The following is a 16,658-nucleotide window of genomic DNA, read 5'->3' as shown; positions in this document are numbered from 1 at the left end:
CCCCCTGGGGCCTTGGGCGGGTAGCAGGGCCGCTGGAAATCCAAGAGGCTCCTCCCCAGGGCAGCCCGACTCCGAAAAACCATCTGAGAATTAGGCAGACTTATTCACAGCCTGGCTAGGCTTGTTCTAGCTTTTCTGGGCTGCAGGCCTTTTCTCGGGGGCTGGTGGTGATTGGTGCTGCTCTGCGGAAGTGTAGCCCCTCCAAAGGGCAAGCAGGCCTGTGCAGGGACAGCCCCTGTGGTGGTAGGCTTCAGGCAGTTGTTGAGGCCAGCCCTCCTGGATGGCAGGTAGCCCCAGGTCCAGCGAGAGCATAGGGGGTGGTGGGGGTGGGGGGGAAGCACTGGGAAGCGCAGCTTTCTGCTAGCTAGTGGGCCTGTAAGCTTGCTGTGGTGTGGGGGGTATTCTATGGGGACCCACCCCTTCTTTTCTCCCCTCCCCAGCACGGGCGCAGACCAGGCTCTTCTCCCAGGTTCCCTCTGATGCAGCTTTCCACTTCCCCGCCCCTAGAGTATTGCTCCCTCCCTCTGCCACAGTTTTGTTTTCTAGTCTCCCAGGCAGTCTCTGCCCGGTCAAAAAGTTTCTAGACTTCCAAGCAGTTTCCGCTCCGCCCTGCCCCCCCAGCCCTGGGACTAACCTCTGGAGCCGAGGTCTTGGTGCCCAGCCCCCACCCAGGCATCTCAATTTTTGGTGACTGTGCCCATAGTTCAGATGGTCCGTTCGGTTCTTGATCGGCTTTTCCGTACTCTGACTTACTGCTATTCTCTTCTCTGCATCTGGAGATTTCTCTGGTTCGTTTGATCTTCCCCCCGTGGAGGTGACTTTCCAGCGTGCGGGATCCCTTTCTCCTCCTCAGTTCCCTTTCGGGAGCGCCCATCCCGCTCGGATTCACCTTCTCTCACTCTCCTCTTTTCTCCCGATCTGCCCAGTAATGTCACGAACTTCTTGCCGTTACTGGAGTTTAGGTTCCTCTGCCAGCGATTGGTTGCTGTTCTGTGCAAGTCATTTATTCTGTAGATGTGCTTTTTTTGTTGTGTTTGTGGGAAAGGGTGAGCGTGTCCCCCTACTCCTCTGCCATCTTGTCCTCTCTCCCCCATAATTTCTACTAATCTGTCCTCCACCTCGTTTATTCATTCTTCTGCCTCCTGTATCCTGCTGTTAGCTGCTCCTCGTGAATTTTTTATTTCAGTTGTTGTATTTTGCATCTCTTCTTGTTTGAGTTTTATATCTTGTATCTCTTTGCTCAGTGTTTCCTGTTAACTACCCATCTTTGCCTCCAGTTTATTTCCAATGTCTTGCATCATCTTCAGCATCAACCGTCTAAAGTTTTTTCCTAGAGGCTGAGACTCTCCTCATCACTTAGCTGATATTCTGGGGGTTTTCCTTTCTCCCTCATCAGAGTTATAGTTCTCTGTCTTTTCATTTTTATAGGTTTTTGGTGCAGTGACCTTTTGACAGGGAATAGAATTGTAGCCTCTGTTCCTTCTGGTGTCTGCCCCCCTTGTGGCTGAGGTTGGTATGGAGCCTTGCTGTAGGCTTCCTGATGGGAAGGGCTGATGCCTGCCCACCGGTTCGTGGGGCTGATTCTGATTCTCCTCCCTCTAGTGGGTGGGGCTTTGTCTCTGGATGGGATTAGAGGTGTCTGTGTGCCTGAGGGTTCTTTAGGCAGCTTGTTTACTGAGGGATGGGGCTGTGATCCTACCTGGATTGCTGTTTGCCCTGGGGCTTCTCAGCACTGACTGGTGGGGCCAGATTTTGCCAAAATGGCCACCCTCCAGAGAAAGGCATGCTGCTGAATATTCCTGAGAGCTTTGTTCCCAATGTCCCTCCCTCGCAACAAGCCACATTCACCCCTGTTTTCCCAGGATGTTCTCCAAGAACTGCATTCAGTTTTGACCAGATTCCTATGGAGACTTTGCTTTGCCCTGGGACTCGGTGCACGTGAAAGTCTGTGTGCGCCTTTTAAGAGTGGGGTCTCCTTTTCCCCCAGTCCCGTGGAGTTCCTGCACACATGCCCCACTGGCCTTCAATGCCAGATGCTCTGGGGCTCTTTCTCCCAGTGCCAGATCCCTGCATGTGAGGATTTGATGTGGGGCTCAGAACTCTCACTCCTGTAGGTCTCTGTGAACCAGTTAGTTTCCAGTCTGGGGGGCTTCCCACCTGGGAGGTATGGGGTTGTTTGTATCACAAAATCATCCCTCCTACCTCTTGATGTGGCCTCCTCTTTCTCTTCCGGAGTAGGATGTCTTTTTGAAGGTTTCTGGTCCATTTGGGTGAAGATTGCTCAGCCTTTAGTCGTGACTTTTGTTGTTTTTAGGAGAGAAGTTGAGCTCCAGTCCTCTTCCGCCATCTTAATCCCATCTCCTACATCCAACTTTCAAAAACCTGAAATGTGCCCATGACATCACTACCATGGACACTTACTGCACCACAGACAATGCATGTCTGTATTACTAATTTGCCTGCAAAAACTCCAGACTGGATTCTTGGCTGCATTGTTGAAAGAAAGAAAATAGCCGTTAACAGTGATTTCCCAAACAGAATGGTTTTACTCTTTGGGAAGATAAAACCCTTTGACTCAGTTCCTGCGGTGATTTACTAACATGCCTTTGGTGTGCCTGTTGGTCCTAGGTGGAGTGGGGAACACACACCTCGTTCCTGTCTTCAAGCAACCTAGGATCTATTCTGCAGACAAAACATGGATCCATCCAAAAGGTAAGTCACAAGTAATGATGGTGTGTTGTGAATTTCTGCAAGGAGTGGAAGAGCCCACAGAGTTCTCAGCTTAAGACTCAGTTGTCTTCCCAGCTCTCTGAAGTCTTTCCTCACAGCAGCCCAGACACCCTGTGATGATCTCTGCCCTGACCATTCTCATTCACGTTCATTGGACTGTCCCCAGGTTTAACAGATAAGAACAAGATAGGCCCAGTTACATTGGCATTTCAGATAAACAACAGATATATTTTAAGTATACGGATGCCTCATGCAATATTTGAGACCTACTCAAAAGTATTCCATGTTTCCCTGAAATGCAGATGGATATATACCACATCTTTCTTGGCTCATCCTTCTGTAGATGCTTGGGTTGTTTTCTTGTCCTGGTGATTGTAACTCTGTTGTGATGAAATAGAGGTGCGTATGATCGTCAAGCGAGTGTTTTCGATAAATTGCCAGAAGTGGAATTGCTGGGTCACACTGTAGTTCTGATTTTAATTTTTTGAGCAATCTCATGCTGTTTTCCACTGTGGCTGCACCAGTAATGTTCCTTTTTCTCCACATGCTCTCCAACATTTATTGCTTGTGTGTGTGTGTGTTTATAATAACCATTCTCTAAGGGATGAGGTTGAAACATTATTGTGGTTTTGGTTTGTAGTTCCATTAGTGTGGTTTAACCTCTTGTCATAAGCCTGTTGGCCATTTTCTGTTTTCTTTGGAAAATGTCTATTCAGATCCTCTGCCCCAGTTTTTTGTTTGTTTGTTTTTTGTTTGTTTTGTGCCACACCCAAGGCACACAGAAGTTCCCAGGTAAGGGACGGAACCAGCAGCGCCCCATGGCACCGTAGTAACAATAGCAGAATTTTTGTATTTTTGCCACGTTCTTGGGCCGCTCTTGGGGCATATGGAAGTTCCCAGGCTAGGGGTTGAATCGGAGCTCTAGCCGCTGGCCCACACCACAGCCACAGCAATGCCAGATCTGAGCCGTGTCTGCGACCTACACCACAGCTCACAGCAACGCCAGATCCTTAACCCACTGAGCAAGGCCAGGGATCAAACCCACGACCTCATGGTTCCTAGTCAGATCCGTTAACCACTGCGCCACAATGGGAACTCCATTCCGCTGGTTTAATTTTCCCTTTCTATCACTTGCCTTTGAGGTCAGAGCCAAGTGTAAGCAGACAGATGTCCATGTGCTTACCACCTATGTTTTCTCCTAGACATTGTATGGTTTCATTTCTTCCATTTGAGTCTTTAGTCCATTTTAATTTGGGGATGTGTTGTAAGGTAGGGGTCTCGTTCCATTCCTTGCATGTGCCTGTGCAGTTCTTCCAGCACCATTGATTGAAGAAACTGTCCCTTGTCCATTGTATGCTCTGTGGTCCTTTGTTGGAAATGACTTGTCTGTGTCTGTGTTGGTTTTCCTTCTGGGCTGTCAGTGTTGTTTCACTGGTCTGTCTGTTTTGTTTTTGTGCCAGTCCTGATCTGTTTTGCTATCTATAGCTTTGTAGTGTAGTTTGAAATCAGGAAATGTAATCCTTCCAGCTTTGCTGCTCTTTCTCAAGATGGTTGTAGCTGATGGGGATCTATTGTGGTTCCATACAAATTTTAGAAGGGTTTCTCCTAGGTCTGTGCAATGTGCAGTTGGGATTTTGGTGGAGAGTGCATTGAGTCTCTGTTGCTTTTGGTAATCTGGACATTTGAATGATGTGAATTCACTCATAAACATGAAATATCTTTCCATTAATTTGTGCCTTTAATTTCTTTCCTCAACAGCATATAGTTTAGAGTGTACAAGTCTTTACCTTGCCTGGTTAAATTTATCTCTAGGTACTTTAGTTTTTTCTTTTACTTTCATTTTATTTATTTTTATCTATTTATTTATTTATTTTATTTTATTATTATTATTATTATTTTTTTTGCTATCTCTTTGGGCGGCTCCCACGGCATATGGAGGTTCCCAGGCTAGGGGTCGAATCGGAACTGTAGCCACCGGCCTATGCCAGAGCCACAGCAATGCGGGATTTGAGCCGCGGCTGCAATCTACACCACAGCTCATGGCAACGCCAGATCGTTAACCCACTGAGCAAGGGCAGGGACCAAACCTGCAACCTCATGGTTCCTAGTCAGATTCCTTAACCACTGGGCCTTGACGGGAACTCCTAGGTACTTTATTTTTGATGCAATCATAAATACGATTTTTTGGTTTGTTTCTGTTTTAAATCTTCTATGTCTTTGTTTAGTCTTTCTTGTAATGTGTTGATCTTTGCCTCCAGTTTTTGTCTGAGCTCTTGGATCCTCTTCACAATCATTATTCTAAAGTCATTTTGCATGGAGGTGGGTGTGGGGGTTGTCTTGTTCCTTCATCTGGTTCATATTTCTCTGCCTTCTCATTTTGTATGCTTTTTGCATGATCTCCTTTTTGTAGGTTAGAGGTGTGTAGCCTGTCTTGCTTCTAGTGTCTGCCTTCTTGTAGGTAAAATAGAGGCGTTTATGGCCAGCTTCCTGATGGGAGGGACAGGTGCCTGCCCACTGGTAGGTGGAGCTGAGCCTTGTCCCTCTAGGGGGTGTACCTTTGTCTGTGGGTGTGATGTGGAGCACTTTAGGTACCTGTTTGTTGATCAGTGGGTCTGTGTTCCCAGCCTGTTTGTTGTTTGGCCTGGGGCTTCTCAGCCCTAACTTGTGGGACCAGATTGTTCCAAAAGGGCCACCTCCAGGGGAGCTCATGCCAACAACTATTCCTGGGACCTCTGCCTAGACTGTCCTGCCCTACAGTGTTTCCCAGTCACCCCCTCCTTTCCCAGGAGACCCTCCATGATTGGCCAGGTCATTCTGACCCAGATTCTTCTTGAGTGCCTGCTTAGCCCTGGGACCCAGTGCACATGAAAGCCTGTGTGCACCCTCCAGGAGTGGAGTTTCTGTCTCCCCCAGTCCTGTGGAGCTCTTGCACACAAGCCTCACTGGCCTTCAATGTCATGTGTCCCAGGGGCTCCTCCTTCCCGTGCCAGACTCCCTGGCTTAGGCACCTGCTGTGGGGTTCAGAAGTCTCCTGTGGGAAAGCCTCTGAAATAGAGTTCTTTTCCAGTTTGTGGGCTGCCCATGCAGGGGGTATGGGATTACTTCTACCATGAATGAGCACCTCCTGCTGTCTCAGTGTGGCTCCTTATTGCCTTTGGGTGTAGGATATCTTGTTCTTGGTAGTTTCCAGTCTATTTTGTTGATGGTCATTCAGCACATAGTTGTAATTTTGGTGTTTTCATGAGAGGAGGGGAGCTTGAGTCCTCCTACTCTGCCATCTTGTCTATTTCTTTCTTTCTTTTTTTTTTTTTGTCTTTTTATCTGTTCTGTGGAGGTTCCCAGGCTAGGGGTCTAATCAGAGCTGTAGCTGTGGGCCTACACCAGAGCCACAGCAATTCAGGATCCTCAACCCACTGAGCGAGGCTAGGGATCGAACCCACAACAGCATGGTCCCTAGTCAGATGCGTTAACCACTGAGCCACAACAGGAACTCCGTGTCTGTTTCTCTTCTTGGGGTTTTGTTTTGTTTTGTTTGTTTTTAGGGCTGCACTTGCAGCATGTACAAGTTTCCAGGTTAGGGGTTGAATCAGAGCTGTAGCTACCAGCCTACACCACAGCCACATGGGGTCTGAGCTGCATCTGCAACTACACCACAGCTCAAGGCAACACAGGATCCTTCACCCACTGAGCAAGGCCAGGGATTGAACCTGTGTCCTCATGGGTACTGTTGTGTTTTTTAACCATTGAACCATGACAGAAACGCCTGTTTCTCTTTTTGATGTTTTGTTATTATTGTATAGAAATGCCACTGATATGTACGTTGATTATGTAAACTGAAACATAACTGAATGTATTCATTCAAACAGTTTTTTGCTAGAGTATGTAGGATTTTCTATTATAGTATCATGTAATCGGCAAAAAGGACACTTTTACTTTTTTCATTTATGATTCAGATTCCTTTTATTTCTTTTTCTTGTCTAATTGTTAGTAGGACTTCAAATCCTATGTGGAATAAAAGGGGCAAGAGTGGGCATCCTTCTCTTGTTCATCATCTTAGAGGAGAAAAAGCGTTCAGCTTGTCACAGTTGAGTGGAATGTTAGCTGTAGGTTTGCAGTTGATGGCCTTTATTAAGTTGAGGTCCATTCCCTTTATACTTGCTTTGTTGAGACTTTAACATAAGTGGATGTAGAAGTTTATCTCATGGGTTTCTTTGCATCTATGGAAATAATCATATGGTTTTTACCCTTTTTGTTTTTCGGTTTTAGTTTTAGGAATGCACCCACATCATACAGAGGTTCCCAGGTTAGGGGTCTAATCAGAGCTAGAGCTGCAGGCCTACACCACAGCCAAGCAAGTTCTGTTTCCCTTCCCAGATGATGGAAGATTTTAGGCATTATTTCTTCCATTAATTTTTCTGTTCTGTTCTCTTTCTCTTCTTCTGGAACCACCCCTGTAATGCAAATGTTATTCTGCTTGATGGTATCCCATAGGTCCTTTAAAGTAGCCTAATTTTTTAAAAATTCTTTTTTCATTTTGCCTCTCTATCTGATTGAGTTCCATTGTTTTGTCAGGCAGGTCTCTGATTAATTCTCCTTCATCCAGTCTGCTGTCAAAGCCCTCGAGTGTGTTTTTCAGTTCATTAATAACTTCTCTTTGGTTCTTTCCTCTGCTTCCTGTCTCTTCATTGAAGATCTCTTTGTGTTCATTCCTTCTTCTGAGTTCAGTAAGCATCTTTATGTCCATGACTTCTGACTCTTTCTCAGGTCGATGGCTTATTTCCACTTCATTTTGTTCTTATTCTGTGATTTTGCCTTGTGTTTGTTTTGTTTTTTTTTTAGAAAGATATCCCTGTGTTTCATTTTGCCTAATTTTCTGTGTGTGTTTCCATGCATTAGGTCCATTTGCCATCTCTCCCAGTCTTGAAGGAGAGGATATACTTGGGAGCTGTCCTGTAGGGCCCAGAGGCGCCATCCCACTTGGCCACAAGAGCCAGGCACTCAAGGAGTGTCTCCTCTGTGGTCTGTGTGAACCCTCCTGTTGTGGTGGGGGCCCAGCTGTGATTCTCTTTGCTGGGAAGTGGGGAAGCACCGGTCTGGGACACAAGGTGCCTAGCTGCGGTGGGTGCGAAGCCCTGATTTTTTCATGTTCTCTCTGCTTGAAAGCCCTTGTGTCCTGATGTTTAATTTCGAACATAGTTCCTCCATTGTTCCAGAGCTGGCTTTTCTCCCATGTGGACTAAGGGGGGCGATCTAGGGCCCTGGTCCTCAGGAAGGCTTTGCAGCCTCTCTGGGTTGCTTTCTTCCCTTTCCCTTGCTTCAGACAGTGTTGCTACAGCCACAGCTGAGCAGCATGTCCACAACTGCCATACTTATACACACACCAGCCCTTGCCAAGCAGAAGTGTGGGAATGGGGTTCCTCTCAGTCAGCAGGAAGGGGAGGCTGTTTCTCAGAGCCCATTTCCCTCCTAGCCATGGAGATGCACCCGCGAATGAGCTCCAGTGCTGAGCAGGTCAGCTTCCTTTTCTCAGAGAGTCAGGGGGCTGTGTGTTCATGTTTTCCTCTGTGGGACTGAGTATGAAGGTGAAAAGTAGGATTTCTTTTTTTGTCTTTATGCTATTTCTTTGGGCCACTCCCACAGCATATGGAGGTTCACAGGCTAGGGGTCTCATCAGAGCTGTAGCCCCTGGCCTACGCCAGAGCCACAGCAGCACGGGATCCGAGGCACATCTGCAACCTACACCACAGCTCATGACAACGCCAGATCATTAACCCACTGAGCAAGGCCAGGGACCATACCCACAACCTCATGGTTCCTAGTCGGATTTGTTAACCACTGAGCCATGACGGGAACTCCTGAAGTTTGCTTTTTAAATAAATTTAAGTTAAATATGTGTCCCTTTGAAGAATTCATTCCTACTTACAGCAAAGTATGCCTAAGGGTCATGTTTAAAAACATGTTCCCTGAGAATTTTTCTACCTGTATAGAATCCAGTAGTAAAGAAAAGAAAAGGAATACCGCCATGAACTACCACATGAGGTAAAATGAGGTAGGATGTATTGTTTGATGAGAACCTCAGTAGTGTATCTTAATTGTGGAATTTCATCCAAAAAAAACGGAACCAAAACTCTCATAAGATTCAGCAAATCCATTGCTAGGGCTTCTGATGAAAACGAACATCCTAATTTGAAAAGATAGGAGCAGCTCTGTCCACTGAAGTGTCCCTTAGACTTTTTCTCTCACATAACTTCTTTTCACAACAGCGAGTGATAATGTGTAGACCAGCCAGGTCATGGCAGCAGCCTGTGTCCACTGAGGGATGAGTCAAGAAGATGTGGTGTCCATATGCAGTGCAGTGGTATTCGGCCAGAAAAGAGAGTGGCCTCTTGCCATTTGCTGCACCTTGGGTGAGCCTAGAAAGTATTATGCTGAAGGCCACAGTCAGACAAATCAGGATACTATGTGATGTCCCTGATTTGTGCAGTCTAATACCCAAAACCAATGATCAAACACACCAAAGAGTAACAGACTCATAGATACAGGGAGGAAAAGAGGACTCCCATCTCCCTTGTTGTCCTATCAGAAGAGCGATGCATTTGGTCTCTCAATTTTAGATACTTGGGGAGAATCAGCCATGGCAGAGTTGTCTCTCACAGCCTCCCATACCTTACACCCTCCCTGCTTGGCTTGAAATATTGCAGTGCTCTCAGTTTTCTCCAGGAATTGTCTCATGTTCCATGTGGGCTGGTGCTCAGTTTGCTCTCGAGCCAGATTTCATGACACTGTCCCAGGCACTGGTGTGATGAGGGGTTGAATTTTGAGAAGAATACATTTCATCCTAGAACTTTGAGTTAGCTAAAGTTTGTTGCTTAGAAAATTATGAGATATGTGTTTTAAGGCAACCCACTGTTGAAAGTAGGGTGAGTCCTTGTTTCCTAACTGTTCAAGGCATAGTAAGTTTTGTACGTATACAATGACAGGGACACTGTTAATGAAGAACCAGTGGAAAGATAATGAAGTGTACAGATTGTTGCATCCAGAGAAAAATTCTACACACGGTCATTGAGTGAAGACTTTTGCAACTTGATGAACATATGCTTAGTGTGTGGCATTTTACAATTTAATTTCTATAACTACTCCTTTTCTTCTGGACAAATGTTACCTATGGAGTGTAAAAATGTCTGGTGCCTCAACTACCAGAAATGAGTGGAAATGGTATTTCCATCAAAAAATGGGAGCCCTTTTAAATCTCACCATGGTAGGATTTTGCAATTCCCCTAAACGTTGAAGACCCATTATATTTGGGGAGGTCTTTTTCTCTCCAGTAATGTCTTTTCAAAACAGAGAGTAATACTGTTTGATTGTAGGATGCAGTTTTTGAAATAAAATGTTGACCCTGTCCAGGGAAACGGCCACTAGGCTATATAGAGCAGGTGGACCCAGAGGGGGCAGAGTTGCCTTCCCTCTGAAAGTTCCAGGCCTCTGACCAGTTTCCACGGCAATGGAATGCTGCCCACGGAGCCTTGTGGTTCAACTGCCAGTCTGTGAGAAGAGACGTGTGTGTTGGCCACAGCTGGGAGGCTCTCCCCTTCACTGCTCAAGTGTCAGACGATGGGCAACCTTAGCTGTTGTTGCGGAGGTATGTTGCTACTGTTCTAAAGGCTGTTTCCTCAGATGGGTGGTTCATTTTGACTAAACATATTATCTCCATCTTTATCTCCATTGCCACCAGTCTCATCAGTCTCTCAAGCCATAGGTCTGTTATACAGGCTTGCTGTATGACTAAGGTATATCTTAATGCTCCGAGTGAGCCAACTGCCTCAAGTATTTTCCTAAATGTGAGAAAAGACTCGTGTCTCGTGGCAGTTTGAAACACGTTCTCCCAGAGCACAGAGACGGCAAACATGCCCCTCTGCCTTTTTCGAAGCACGAGGCCCTCGCTGTCAGCCCTGCAGTAGACATTCAAAAGAGGGACGTTACAGCGCCACTCTTCTCAGTGTACATGTCGATGTCTTAATGCACATGCTAGCAGTCCAAAGGCAGAGGAATTTCGATGGAGCAAGAAACGGGGATTTTTCAGGTTGGATTTCCCCGGGTTGATGAGGACTAGCCCACTGGCTCTTTGGGTGTTAGCTGGTAGTGTGGTGACAAGGGCCAGTGCCAGCAGGTTAGTGGGGTGAACATTGGGTAAGGAAAGGAAGGAAGGTCTCTCTGGTGATCCTCAGAGAGACCCAGGGTGGGGTCTTCAAGCTGAGGTCTGGAGGGGGTCTCTCTAGGAGGAGCACTGTCCCTGCCACTCTCAGGTCTAGAGAAGGATGAGGAGTGTCCAGAGTATAGAGTGGGTTTGGGTGACAGAAGACTTGCACTCTGGCCCATTGTCAGCCAGACCTTCGTCAAGGTTGCTCAGACTGGTGCTCTGATGCAACGTCAGTGAGACCTGGAGAGTCACAGATTTCCTTTCCTAACCCCGCCCCCCAGCAGGCACTCATCCGGATGGCCACCTCCCCAGTGAGTCCACAGGACTTGATCATCCAGGTGTGGTCTGCCGCAGGAAAGCTGATTCTTGCTAGAGCCGTCATGTGAACTTGAAGGTGTTTTGATCCCTGAGTCAAATTGGGGATCCAAGCAGACCGCTGTTCACATGAGGTGGTCAGCTGGTCACTGTGAAGGGCTGCCAAGGGAAGATTGGGGGAGGATGGGCCGAGTTGGGGTTTGTCTAGTCCTCCAGAGGAGCTCTTTTTGGATGAATGTTTGTATTTTGGGTTGTGGGTCAGAAGATAGAGGCAAAATGTTGGGTAAAGAATTGGACTGCTCTCCTGGCTCTGATATGTTCTCCAGGATCACCCCAGGACATCTTGGGGGCAGCAGGATTCAACAGAGAGAGAGAGAGAGAAAGTGGAGTTCTGGATTCAAGCAAGAGTCCAGGGCATGATCTCAGCGCCAAGCAGGCTTCAGTGGTTCAGGGGGATGTGTGACCTGAGGGAACCAACTGCACTCTTGTCCCAGATCTGCTCACACATGATTGGCGCGACTCTTGAGAAGATGCTCTAAGTTTCAGTGCTGTCCACTGGAAGATAGGGGTTCGAGCCCCTGTTTTGAACCCTCTTCCTCTAAAGTGGCATGATGTGCAGATCAGGGAACGTGACAGGAGACATTCTCCCTGAGCCATAAAGCCCCCTTCCCATGGAAAGGCCTTCTCCTGTTTGGTTCTTCCTCACTCTTTAATTATTGTCTGTATCTGGTCTATTTGGAATGTGGGTCTTTTTCTCTCACCTGTCTTGTGTTCTCAAGCAGAGAGTAACACTGTGTGGTTCTGGGATGCATTTTTTGAGACAACATGTTGACCCTGCACTGCCATCCCTGTCCGTAGAAAGACACATTAGTCTAGACAGAGCAGGTGGGCCCAGAGGGGGCAGAGTTGCCTTCCCTCTGAAAGTTCCAGGCCTTGACTGGTTGCCACAGCAATAGGATGATACCCACGGGGTCCTGCGGTCCAACTGCCACTCTGTGAGTGGAGAGGTGTGTGTTGGGCCACAACTGGGAGGCTCTCCCCTTCACCCCTCAAGAGTTGGACGATGGGCAACCTGAGCTGTTGTTGGGGAGGTATGTTGATACTGATCTAAAGGCTGTTCCATCAGATGGCATAGTTTACCCTGATGGAAAATGTTCTCTGATTTTTTTTTTTCATTTCCACCACTTCAATTTGTGTACAGAGATGTAAATCTCTTATACAGCCATTTTGTATTACTCTTAAGATTTTTAATTATTTCTTCCTGGTTGGGCGCCTCAATTTTTTTCTTAATTTATACAATACTCCTTCCTATTTCCCATGTACAAACCTTCTCCCATCACACTAACCCTGGTAATACCCTACTCTGCCTTTATTCAGTGCAGAGGGACCCTGATTCCATTCTTCAATACACATGATGGAAATGGGCATTTATAGCTCCACTCTTCTGAATGCACATATCAACGTCTGAAGCCACATAATTGCAATTTTTTTTTGTCCCTTTTGCTATTTCTTGGGCTGCTGCCACGGCATATGGAGGTTCCCAGGCTAGGGGTCGAATCGGAGCTGTAGCCGCCAGCCTACACCAGAGCCACAGCAACTCGGGATCCAATCCATATCTGCAACCTACACCACAGCTCAGAGCAATGCCGGATCTTTAACCCACTGAGCAAGGGCAGGGACCGAACCTGCAACCTCATGGTTCCTATTTGGATTCGTTAACCACTGCTCAACAACGGGAACTCCCAATAATTGCATTTTAAATGTAGAAATTGATTGTAAGGAGTGAAACTTGGATTTTCAAGTAGGATTTCCATGGGTTGATGATGATAAGCTCCCTGGGTAGTTGGCTATTCGCTGGTAGTGTGCTGAGAACACACAGTGCTGGTAGGTTCGTGGGGTGACCATTTGGTAACTGAGGGAAGGAGGGTCCGACTGGTGATCCACAGAGGGAGACTTAGGGTCAGGTCTTCAAGCTGAGAGTCTCTAAAGGGTCCCTTTTAGAGGATAGAAGACTATCCCTGCCACTGCAGGGTCTGAAGAAGGATGAGGAGTTTCCAGGGTACAGATTGGGTTTGGGTGAAGAATGACTTGAGCTCCTGCTCATTCTCAGCCAGACCTTGGTCCAGGCTGCAGAGGAGGAGCTCAGACTCCTATTGCTGTACAGCAGCAAGGGGTACAACATTGTCAGTCAACAGTATTTTCATCACAACAATTTTTTAAAGAAAATTGTGTGAGACATTGACAGTCAGAGATTTTAATTTACTAAACAGTCAGAGCACTGGCCCAGATGGTCTCCTCCCGAGTGAATTCCCAGGAACCTCTTATCCAGGCATGATTAGCTGAAGGGAAGCTCATTCTTGGCATTCAGTCGAGACTGTTCTAAGCTCTGAGCCATCTTGGGAGTGAAACAGACCCCTAGTCGCTGGAGGTTGTCAGCTGGTTGTCATGAAAGTGTAATGTGATGCAGTGGATGACATGAAGATTTGGGGGAGAATGCCTGGGTTGGAGTATCCACGGAGCCAGGGCAAAGCCTAGGTCCTTCAGAGGGGCTTTGTTTGGAGGAAAATGTTGGATTCAGATCAGGGATTAAAGCATGGAGACAAAGGGCTGGATAAGGGTTTGGACTGATGTCTTGGTTCAGCATCTCCTGCAGGGAAGGCATCAGAGCTTGCCCACTAAAACCTTGGGATGGGAGGACTTGTGGGAGAGTGAGAAGATCTCTTGATTCAAGGGTCCAGGGCATGGTCTTGGCCCTGAGCAGGTGTCCGGCCTTCAGGGTTCAGGGATTTCTGTCCTCAAGGAACCAACTACATTCTTGGCCCACATCCATCCTTCAACATTGCCGTGATTCTTGGCAAGTTAGTCTAAAGTTCAATGCCCTCTACTGTCAAATCAGGCTTACACTCTCTGGGTTGCACCCCCTTCGCCTGCAACCGGGCCAACTTGGGGATGAGAGGAGATGATGAGAGAGACGCTACATGACCTGGAAAGCTTCCTTCCCATGATGTTCTTCCATACTCTCTTGCTGTGGAGCTATTCAAACCCCCTCTTTTGATCCAACCAGCCCCAAGACTCAAGCTTATGCAGGTAGTCATTCAATGAAACCAATCCCAAATGTTAACAAGAGATCCGTGGATAAACCAAAGGCAGTATGAATCCACATAGGAATAAAATTCTACCGGAGAAAAAATTGTAATTATGTTAAATATGTTGCTACATGGATGATCCAAAATGAAACACACTTTTAACAATAGTGAAGTCAGACAGACACAGGAAAAGAAATATTGAACAATTCAAAATATAGGCGGTAAGTAGATTAGGCAGATTGTCAAAGGTGGAAAGTAGAGAGGGCTAAGACTTGGCAGCAGGGCTGAAGGGGGAGTCATTGCTGAATGGGTGCAGAGGTCCTATAAGTTATGATGAGAAAGGTTGTTATGGACAGTGGTGCAAAGTACATGGCTTGTGAAGGCATGCCCGACCCCTGAATTTCCTATTGCCAAAGTATTCCAAAGAGAAGCATTATGTATCTAAGAAAAGAAAAGAGGTGAAACATCCCAGAGGATGGCGTGTGAACACAGGAGCACCCTGTGGGAAGAGTAGGGAAGCTGAAATGATCTCCTGCCATTTCAGAAGATGGAGGAATGTGGCTGGAGAGGAAAATGGGCAGGAGGATTCACGAGACTCTGTCATGGCAGCAGAGCCTGCATGCTCGTGTTGGCCATTTCTCAGATGGAGAATATGCCACGGAGAGGTTCCCTTTAGCAAGAGAGGCAGAGGCTCCCTTTCTCAGGTCTTTCAAGGTGCTCTCTGCCGTCCTTCAAAACGTTTACCCGGGAGGATGGGCCAAGAGAAGCTCCATCCATGCTTCATCCCACCCCCACCCCTTGACTCCCAGCCCATGTCCAGTCAGGTGTGGCACCCAGAGTACCTCCTGATCAGCATCACTGCCTTGCTGACAGTGACTGTGTGTCTCCCTAGAAACACACGACAATGTTGTGGAGGCCAGTGGGAGTGAGAAGACCGAAGAGGAGGCCCCAGCCAGGGAAAATGAGGAGGAGGAAGGCTCGCCCAATAACAAGGTGGAGGAGGAGGCCACAACAAGTGGAAATAACGAGGAGGAGTCCCCAGCCAGCGACAGGGCCGAGCAAGAAGCCCAGACTGCCCCCAAGGTAAGCTCACTTTTCATGATCTGAGATTTAAAAAGGTGCCTCCTTTCTTCTTGGATGTGCCTACTTCAGAAATGGAAATCGGAGGAAGTCCATTATAGAGGATATATGCAGATTCCTCTTTGAAGGGATGTTGAGTCAAAGTTTGGTACCAACCAATAACTCCTTGCAAGGGGCATTGGCAAAAGTGACCCTATCAGTTCTGCAGTGTATGGTAGGGAGCATTTTTCTTTGAAGAAGACCAAAATTTTTTTAAATGAACATGGCCTTGAGAGATCTTCCTTGAAAAGCTGGTGCCTTTTCCAAAGGTGTCTTTGCTGTCTTCTTTTGGGGAAACAGACTCAACTCTGCCTTCTGTCTGTGTGCCTGCGGTCCGCAACCACAGGAAGACCTGTGGCCACAGTGCAGAGGATGCTGTGACACTCACAGTGTTTTCTTTTCTCTCATCACAGGTGGATGGGATGGATGATGAAAGCCGTAAGTATTCTGGAACCCGGCTCTGCTGAGGAGAAGTCCAGGTGTTGAGGAAGGGCGGGGGGTGCTTTCCTGCCCCTTTGGTTGCAGAGACACCCTGATTCTGGGTTCCTCCTGGGAAAGGGGGTGAAGGATGGGGTGAAAGAGACTGACTTCCCACAAAAGGGCCATCCCAAGTCCTCGGGTCCCTGGAGGAAAGGAGGCTCTTTGTATGGTGGGGGTAGGTGTCCGGGAACATTGGGGGGTGTGCGTGTGAGGGCCTGTTGGTGTGATTGTGAACCAGTGTGAGTGGGTGTGTTTTGTGGGGAGTCACTTGTGCCTTAGCACCACATAGCTGTCCAGTTTCTCGTTGAACAGTCTCATGATGACCGCAGGCTAACTGTCCATTCCCTCATTCTCCCTGCACCCGCTGGGAGCAAGGTTTGGGGAAAAGGCTTTCCTTCCTCTGTTGGTCTTTCGTTTCCTCTTTTCTTCCCCCTCTGCTTGGTGCAGACTTTCATGCTGTTGTTTCAAATATGTGCCGTGAACTCGAGCCTCTTGAGGTTGTAAGTGTCCCGAGGGAGTGTTGTGAACGCTGTGCTCCCCCCGCACCTCCTGCCCACTCGGGGCAGCCACCCTTCCAGCCTCTGCTCAGGAGTGGTCTTTCAGACACCTCATGTGCATGACATCAGAGAGTCTTTGTCCTTCTGTGTCTGACTGGCTTCACTTGAAGTGATGTCCTCCAGCGAGTTCCTGTTGAGGCTCAGAGCTCATGAACCTGACCAGTACCTATGAGG

The 16,658-nt window shown here is 47.4% G+C and overlaps 1 protein-coding gene across 3 annotated transcripts in view; it reads left to right on the top strand.

Annotated features, from left to right (window-relative positions):
* Positions 1–16,658, top strand: part of LOC110261044 (uncharacterized) — a 116,844-nt gene that overhangs the window by 36,880 nt on the left and 63,306 nt on the right. Inside the window, exons 8-10 of one of the 3 annotated variants that reach the window (XM_084980804.1) lie at positions 2,629–2,712; positions 15,221–15,411; positions 15,861–15,885. In XM_084980804.1, the coding sequence (XP_084836930.1) occupies positions 15,870–15,885 (16 nt within the window). In that variant the 5' untranslated portion in view covers positions 2,629–2,712; positions 15,221–15,411; positions 15,861–15,869. Of the gene's footprint in view, positions 1–2,490; positions 2,713–15,220; positions 15,412–15,860; positions 16,647–16,658 lie in introns of those variants that run through there. The other 2 variants (XM_084980807.1, XM_084980805.1) reach the window with 2 other exon arrangements.

This window comes from Sus scrofa, chromosome 10 (genome assembly GCF_054392235.1).
Source record: "Sus scrofa isolate SSC_HxYL_T2T_F1_AM1 chromosome 10, Sscrofa_HxYL_maternal_Yorkshire_Landrace_v2.0, whole genome shotgun sequence".
Taxonomy (NCBI): domain Eukaryota; kingdom Metazoa; phylum Chordata; class Mammalia; order Artiodactyla; family Suidae; genus Sus; species Sus scrofa.
The sequence above is the reverse complement of the archived record's forward strand: the minus strand, read 5'-3'. Positions and strand labels throughout refer to the sequence as shown.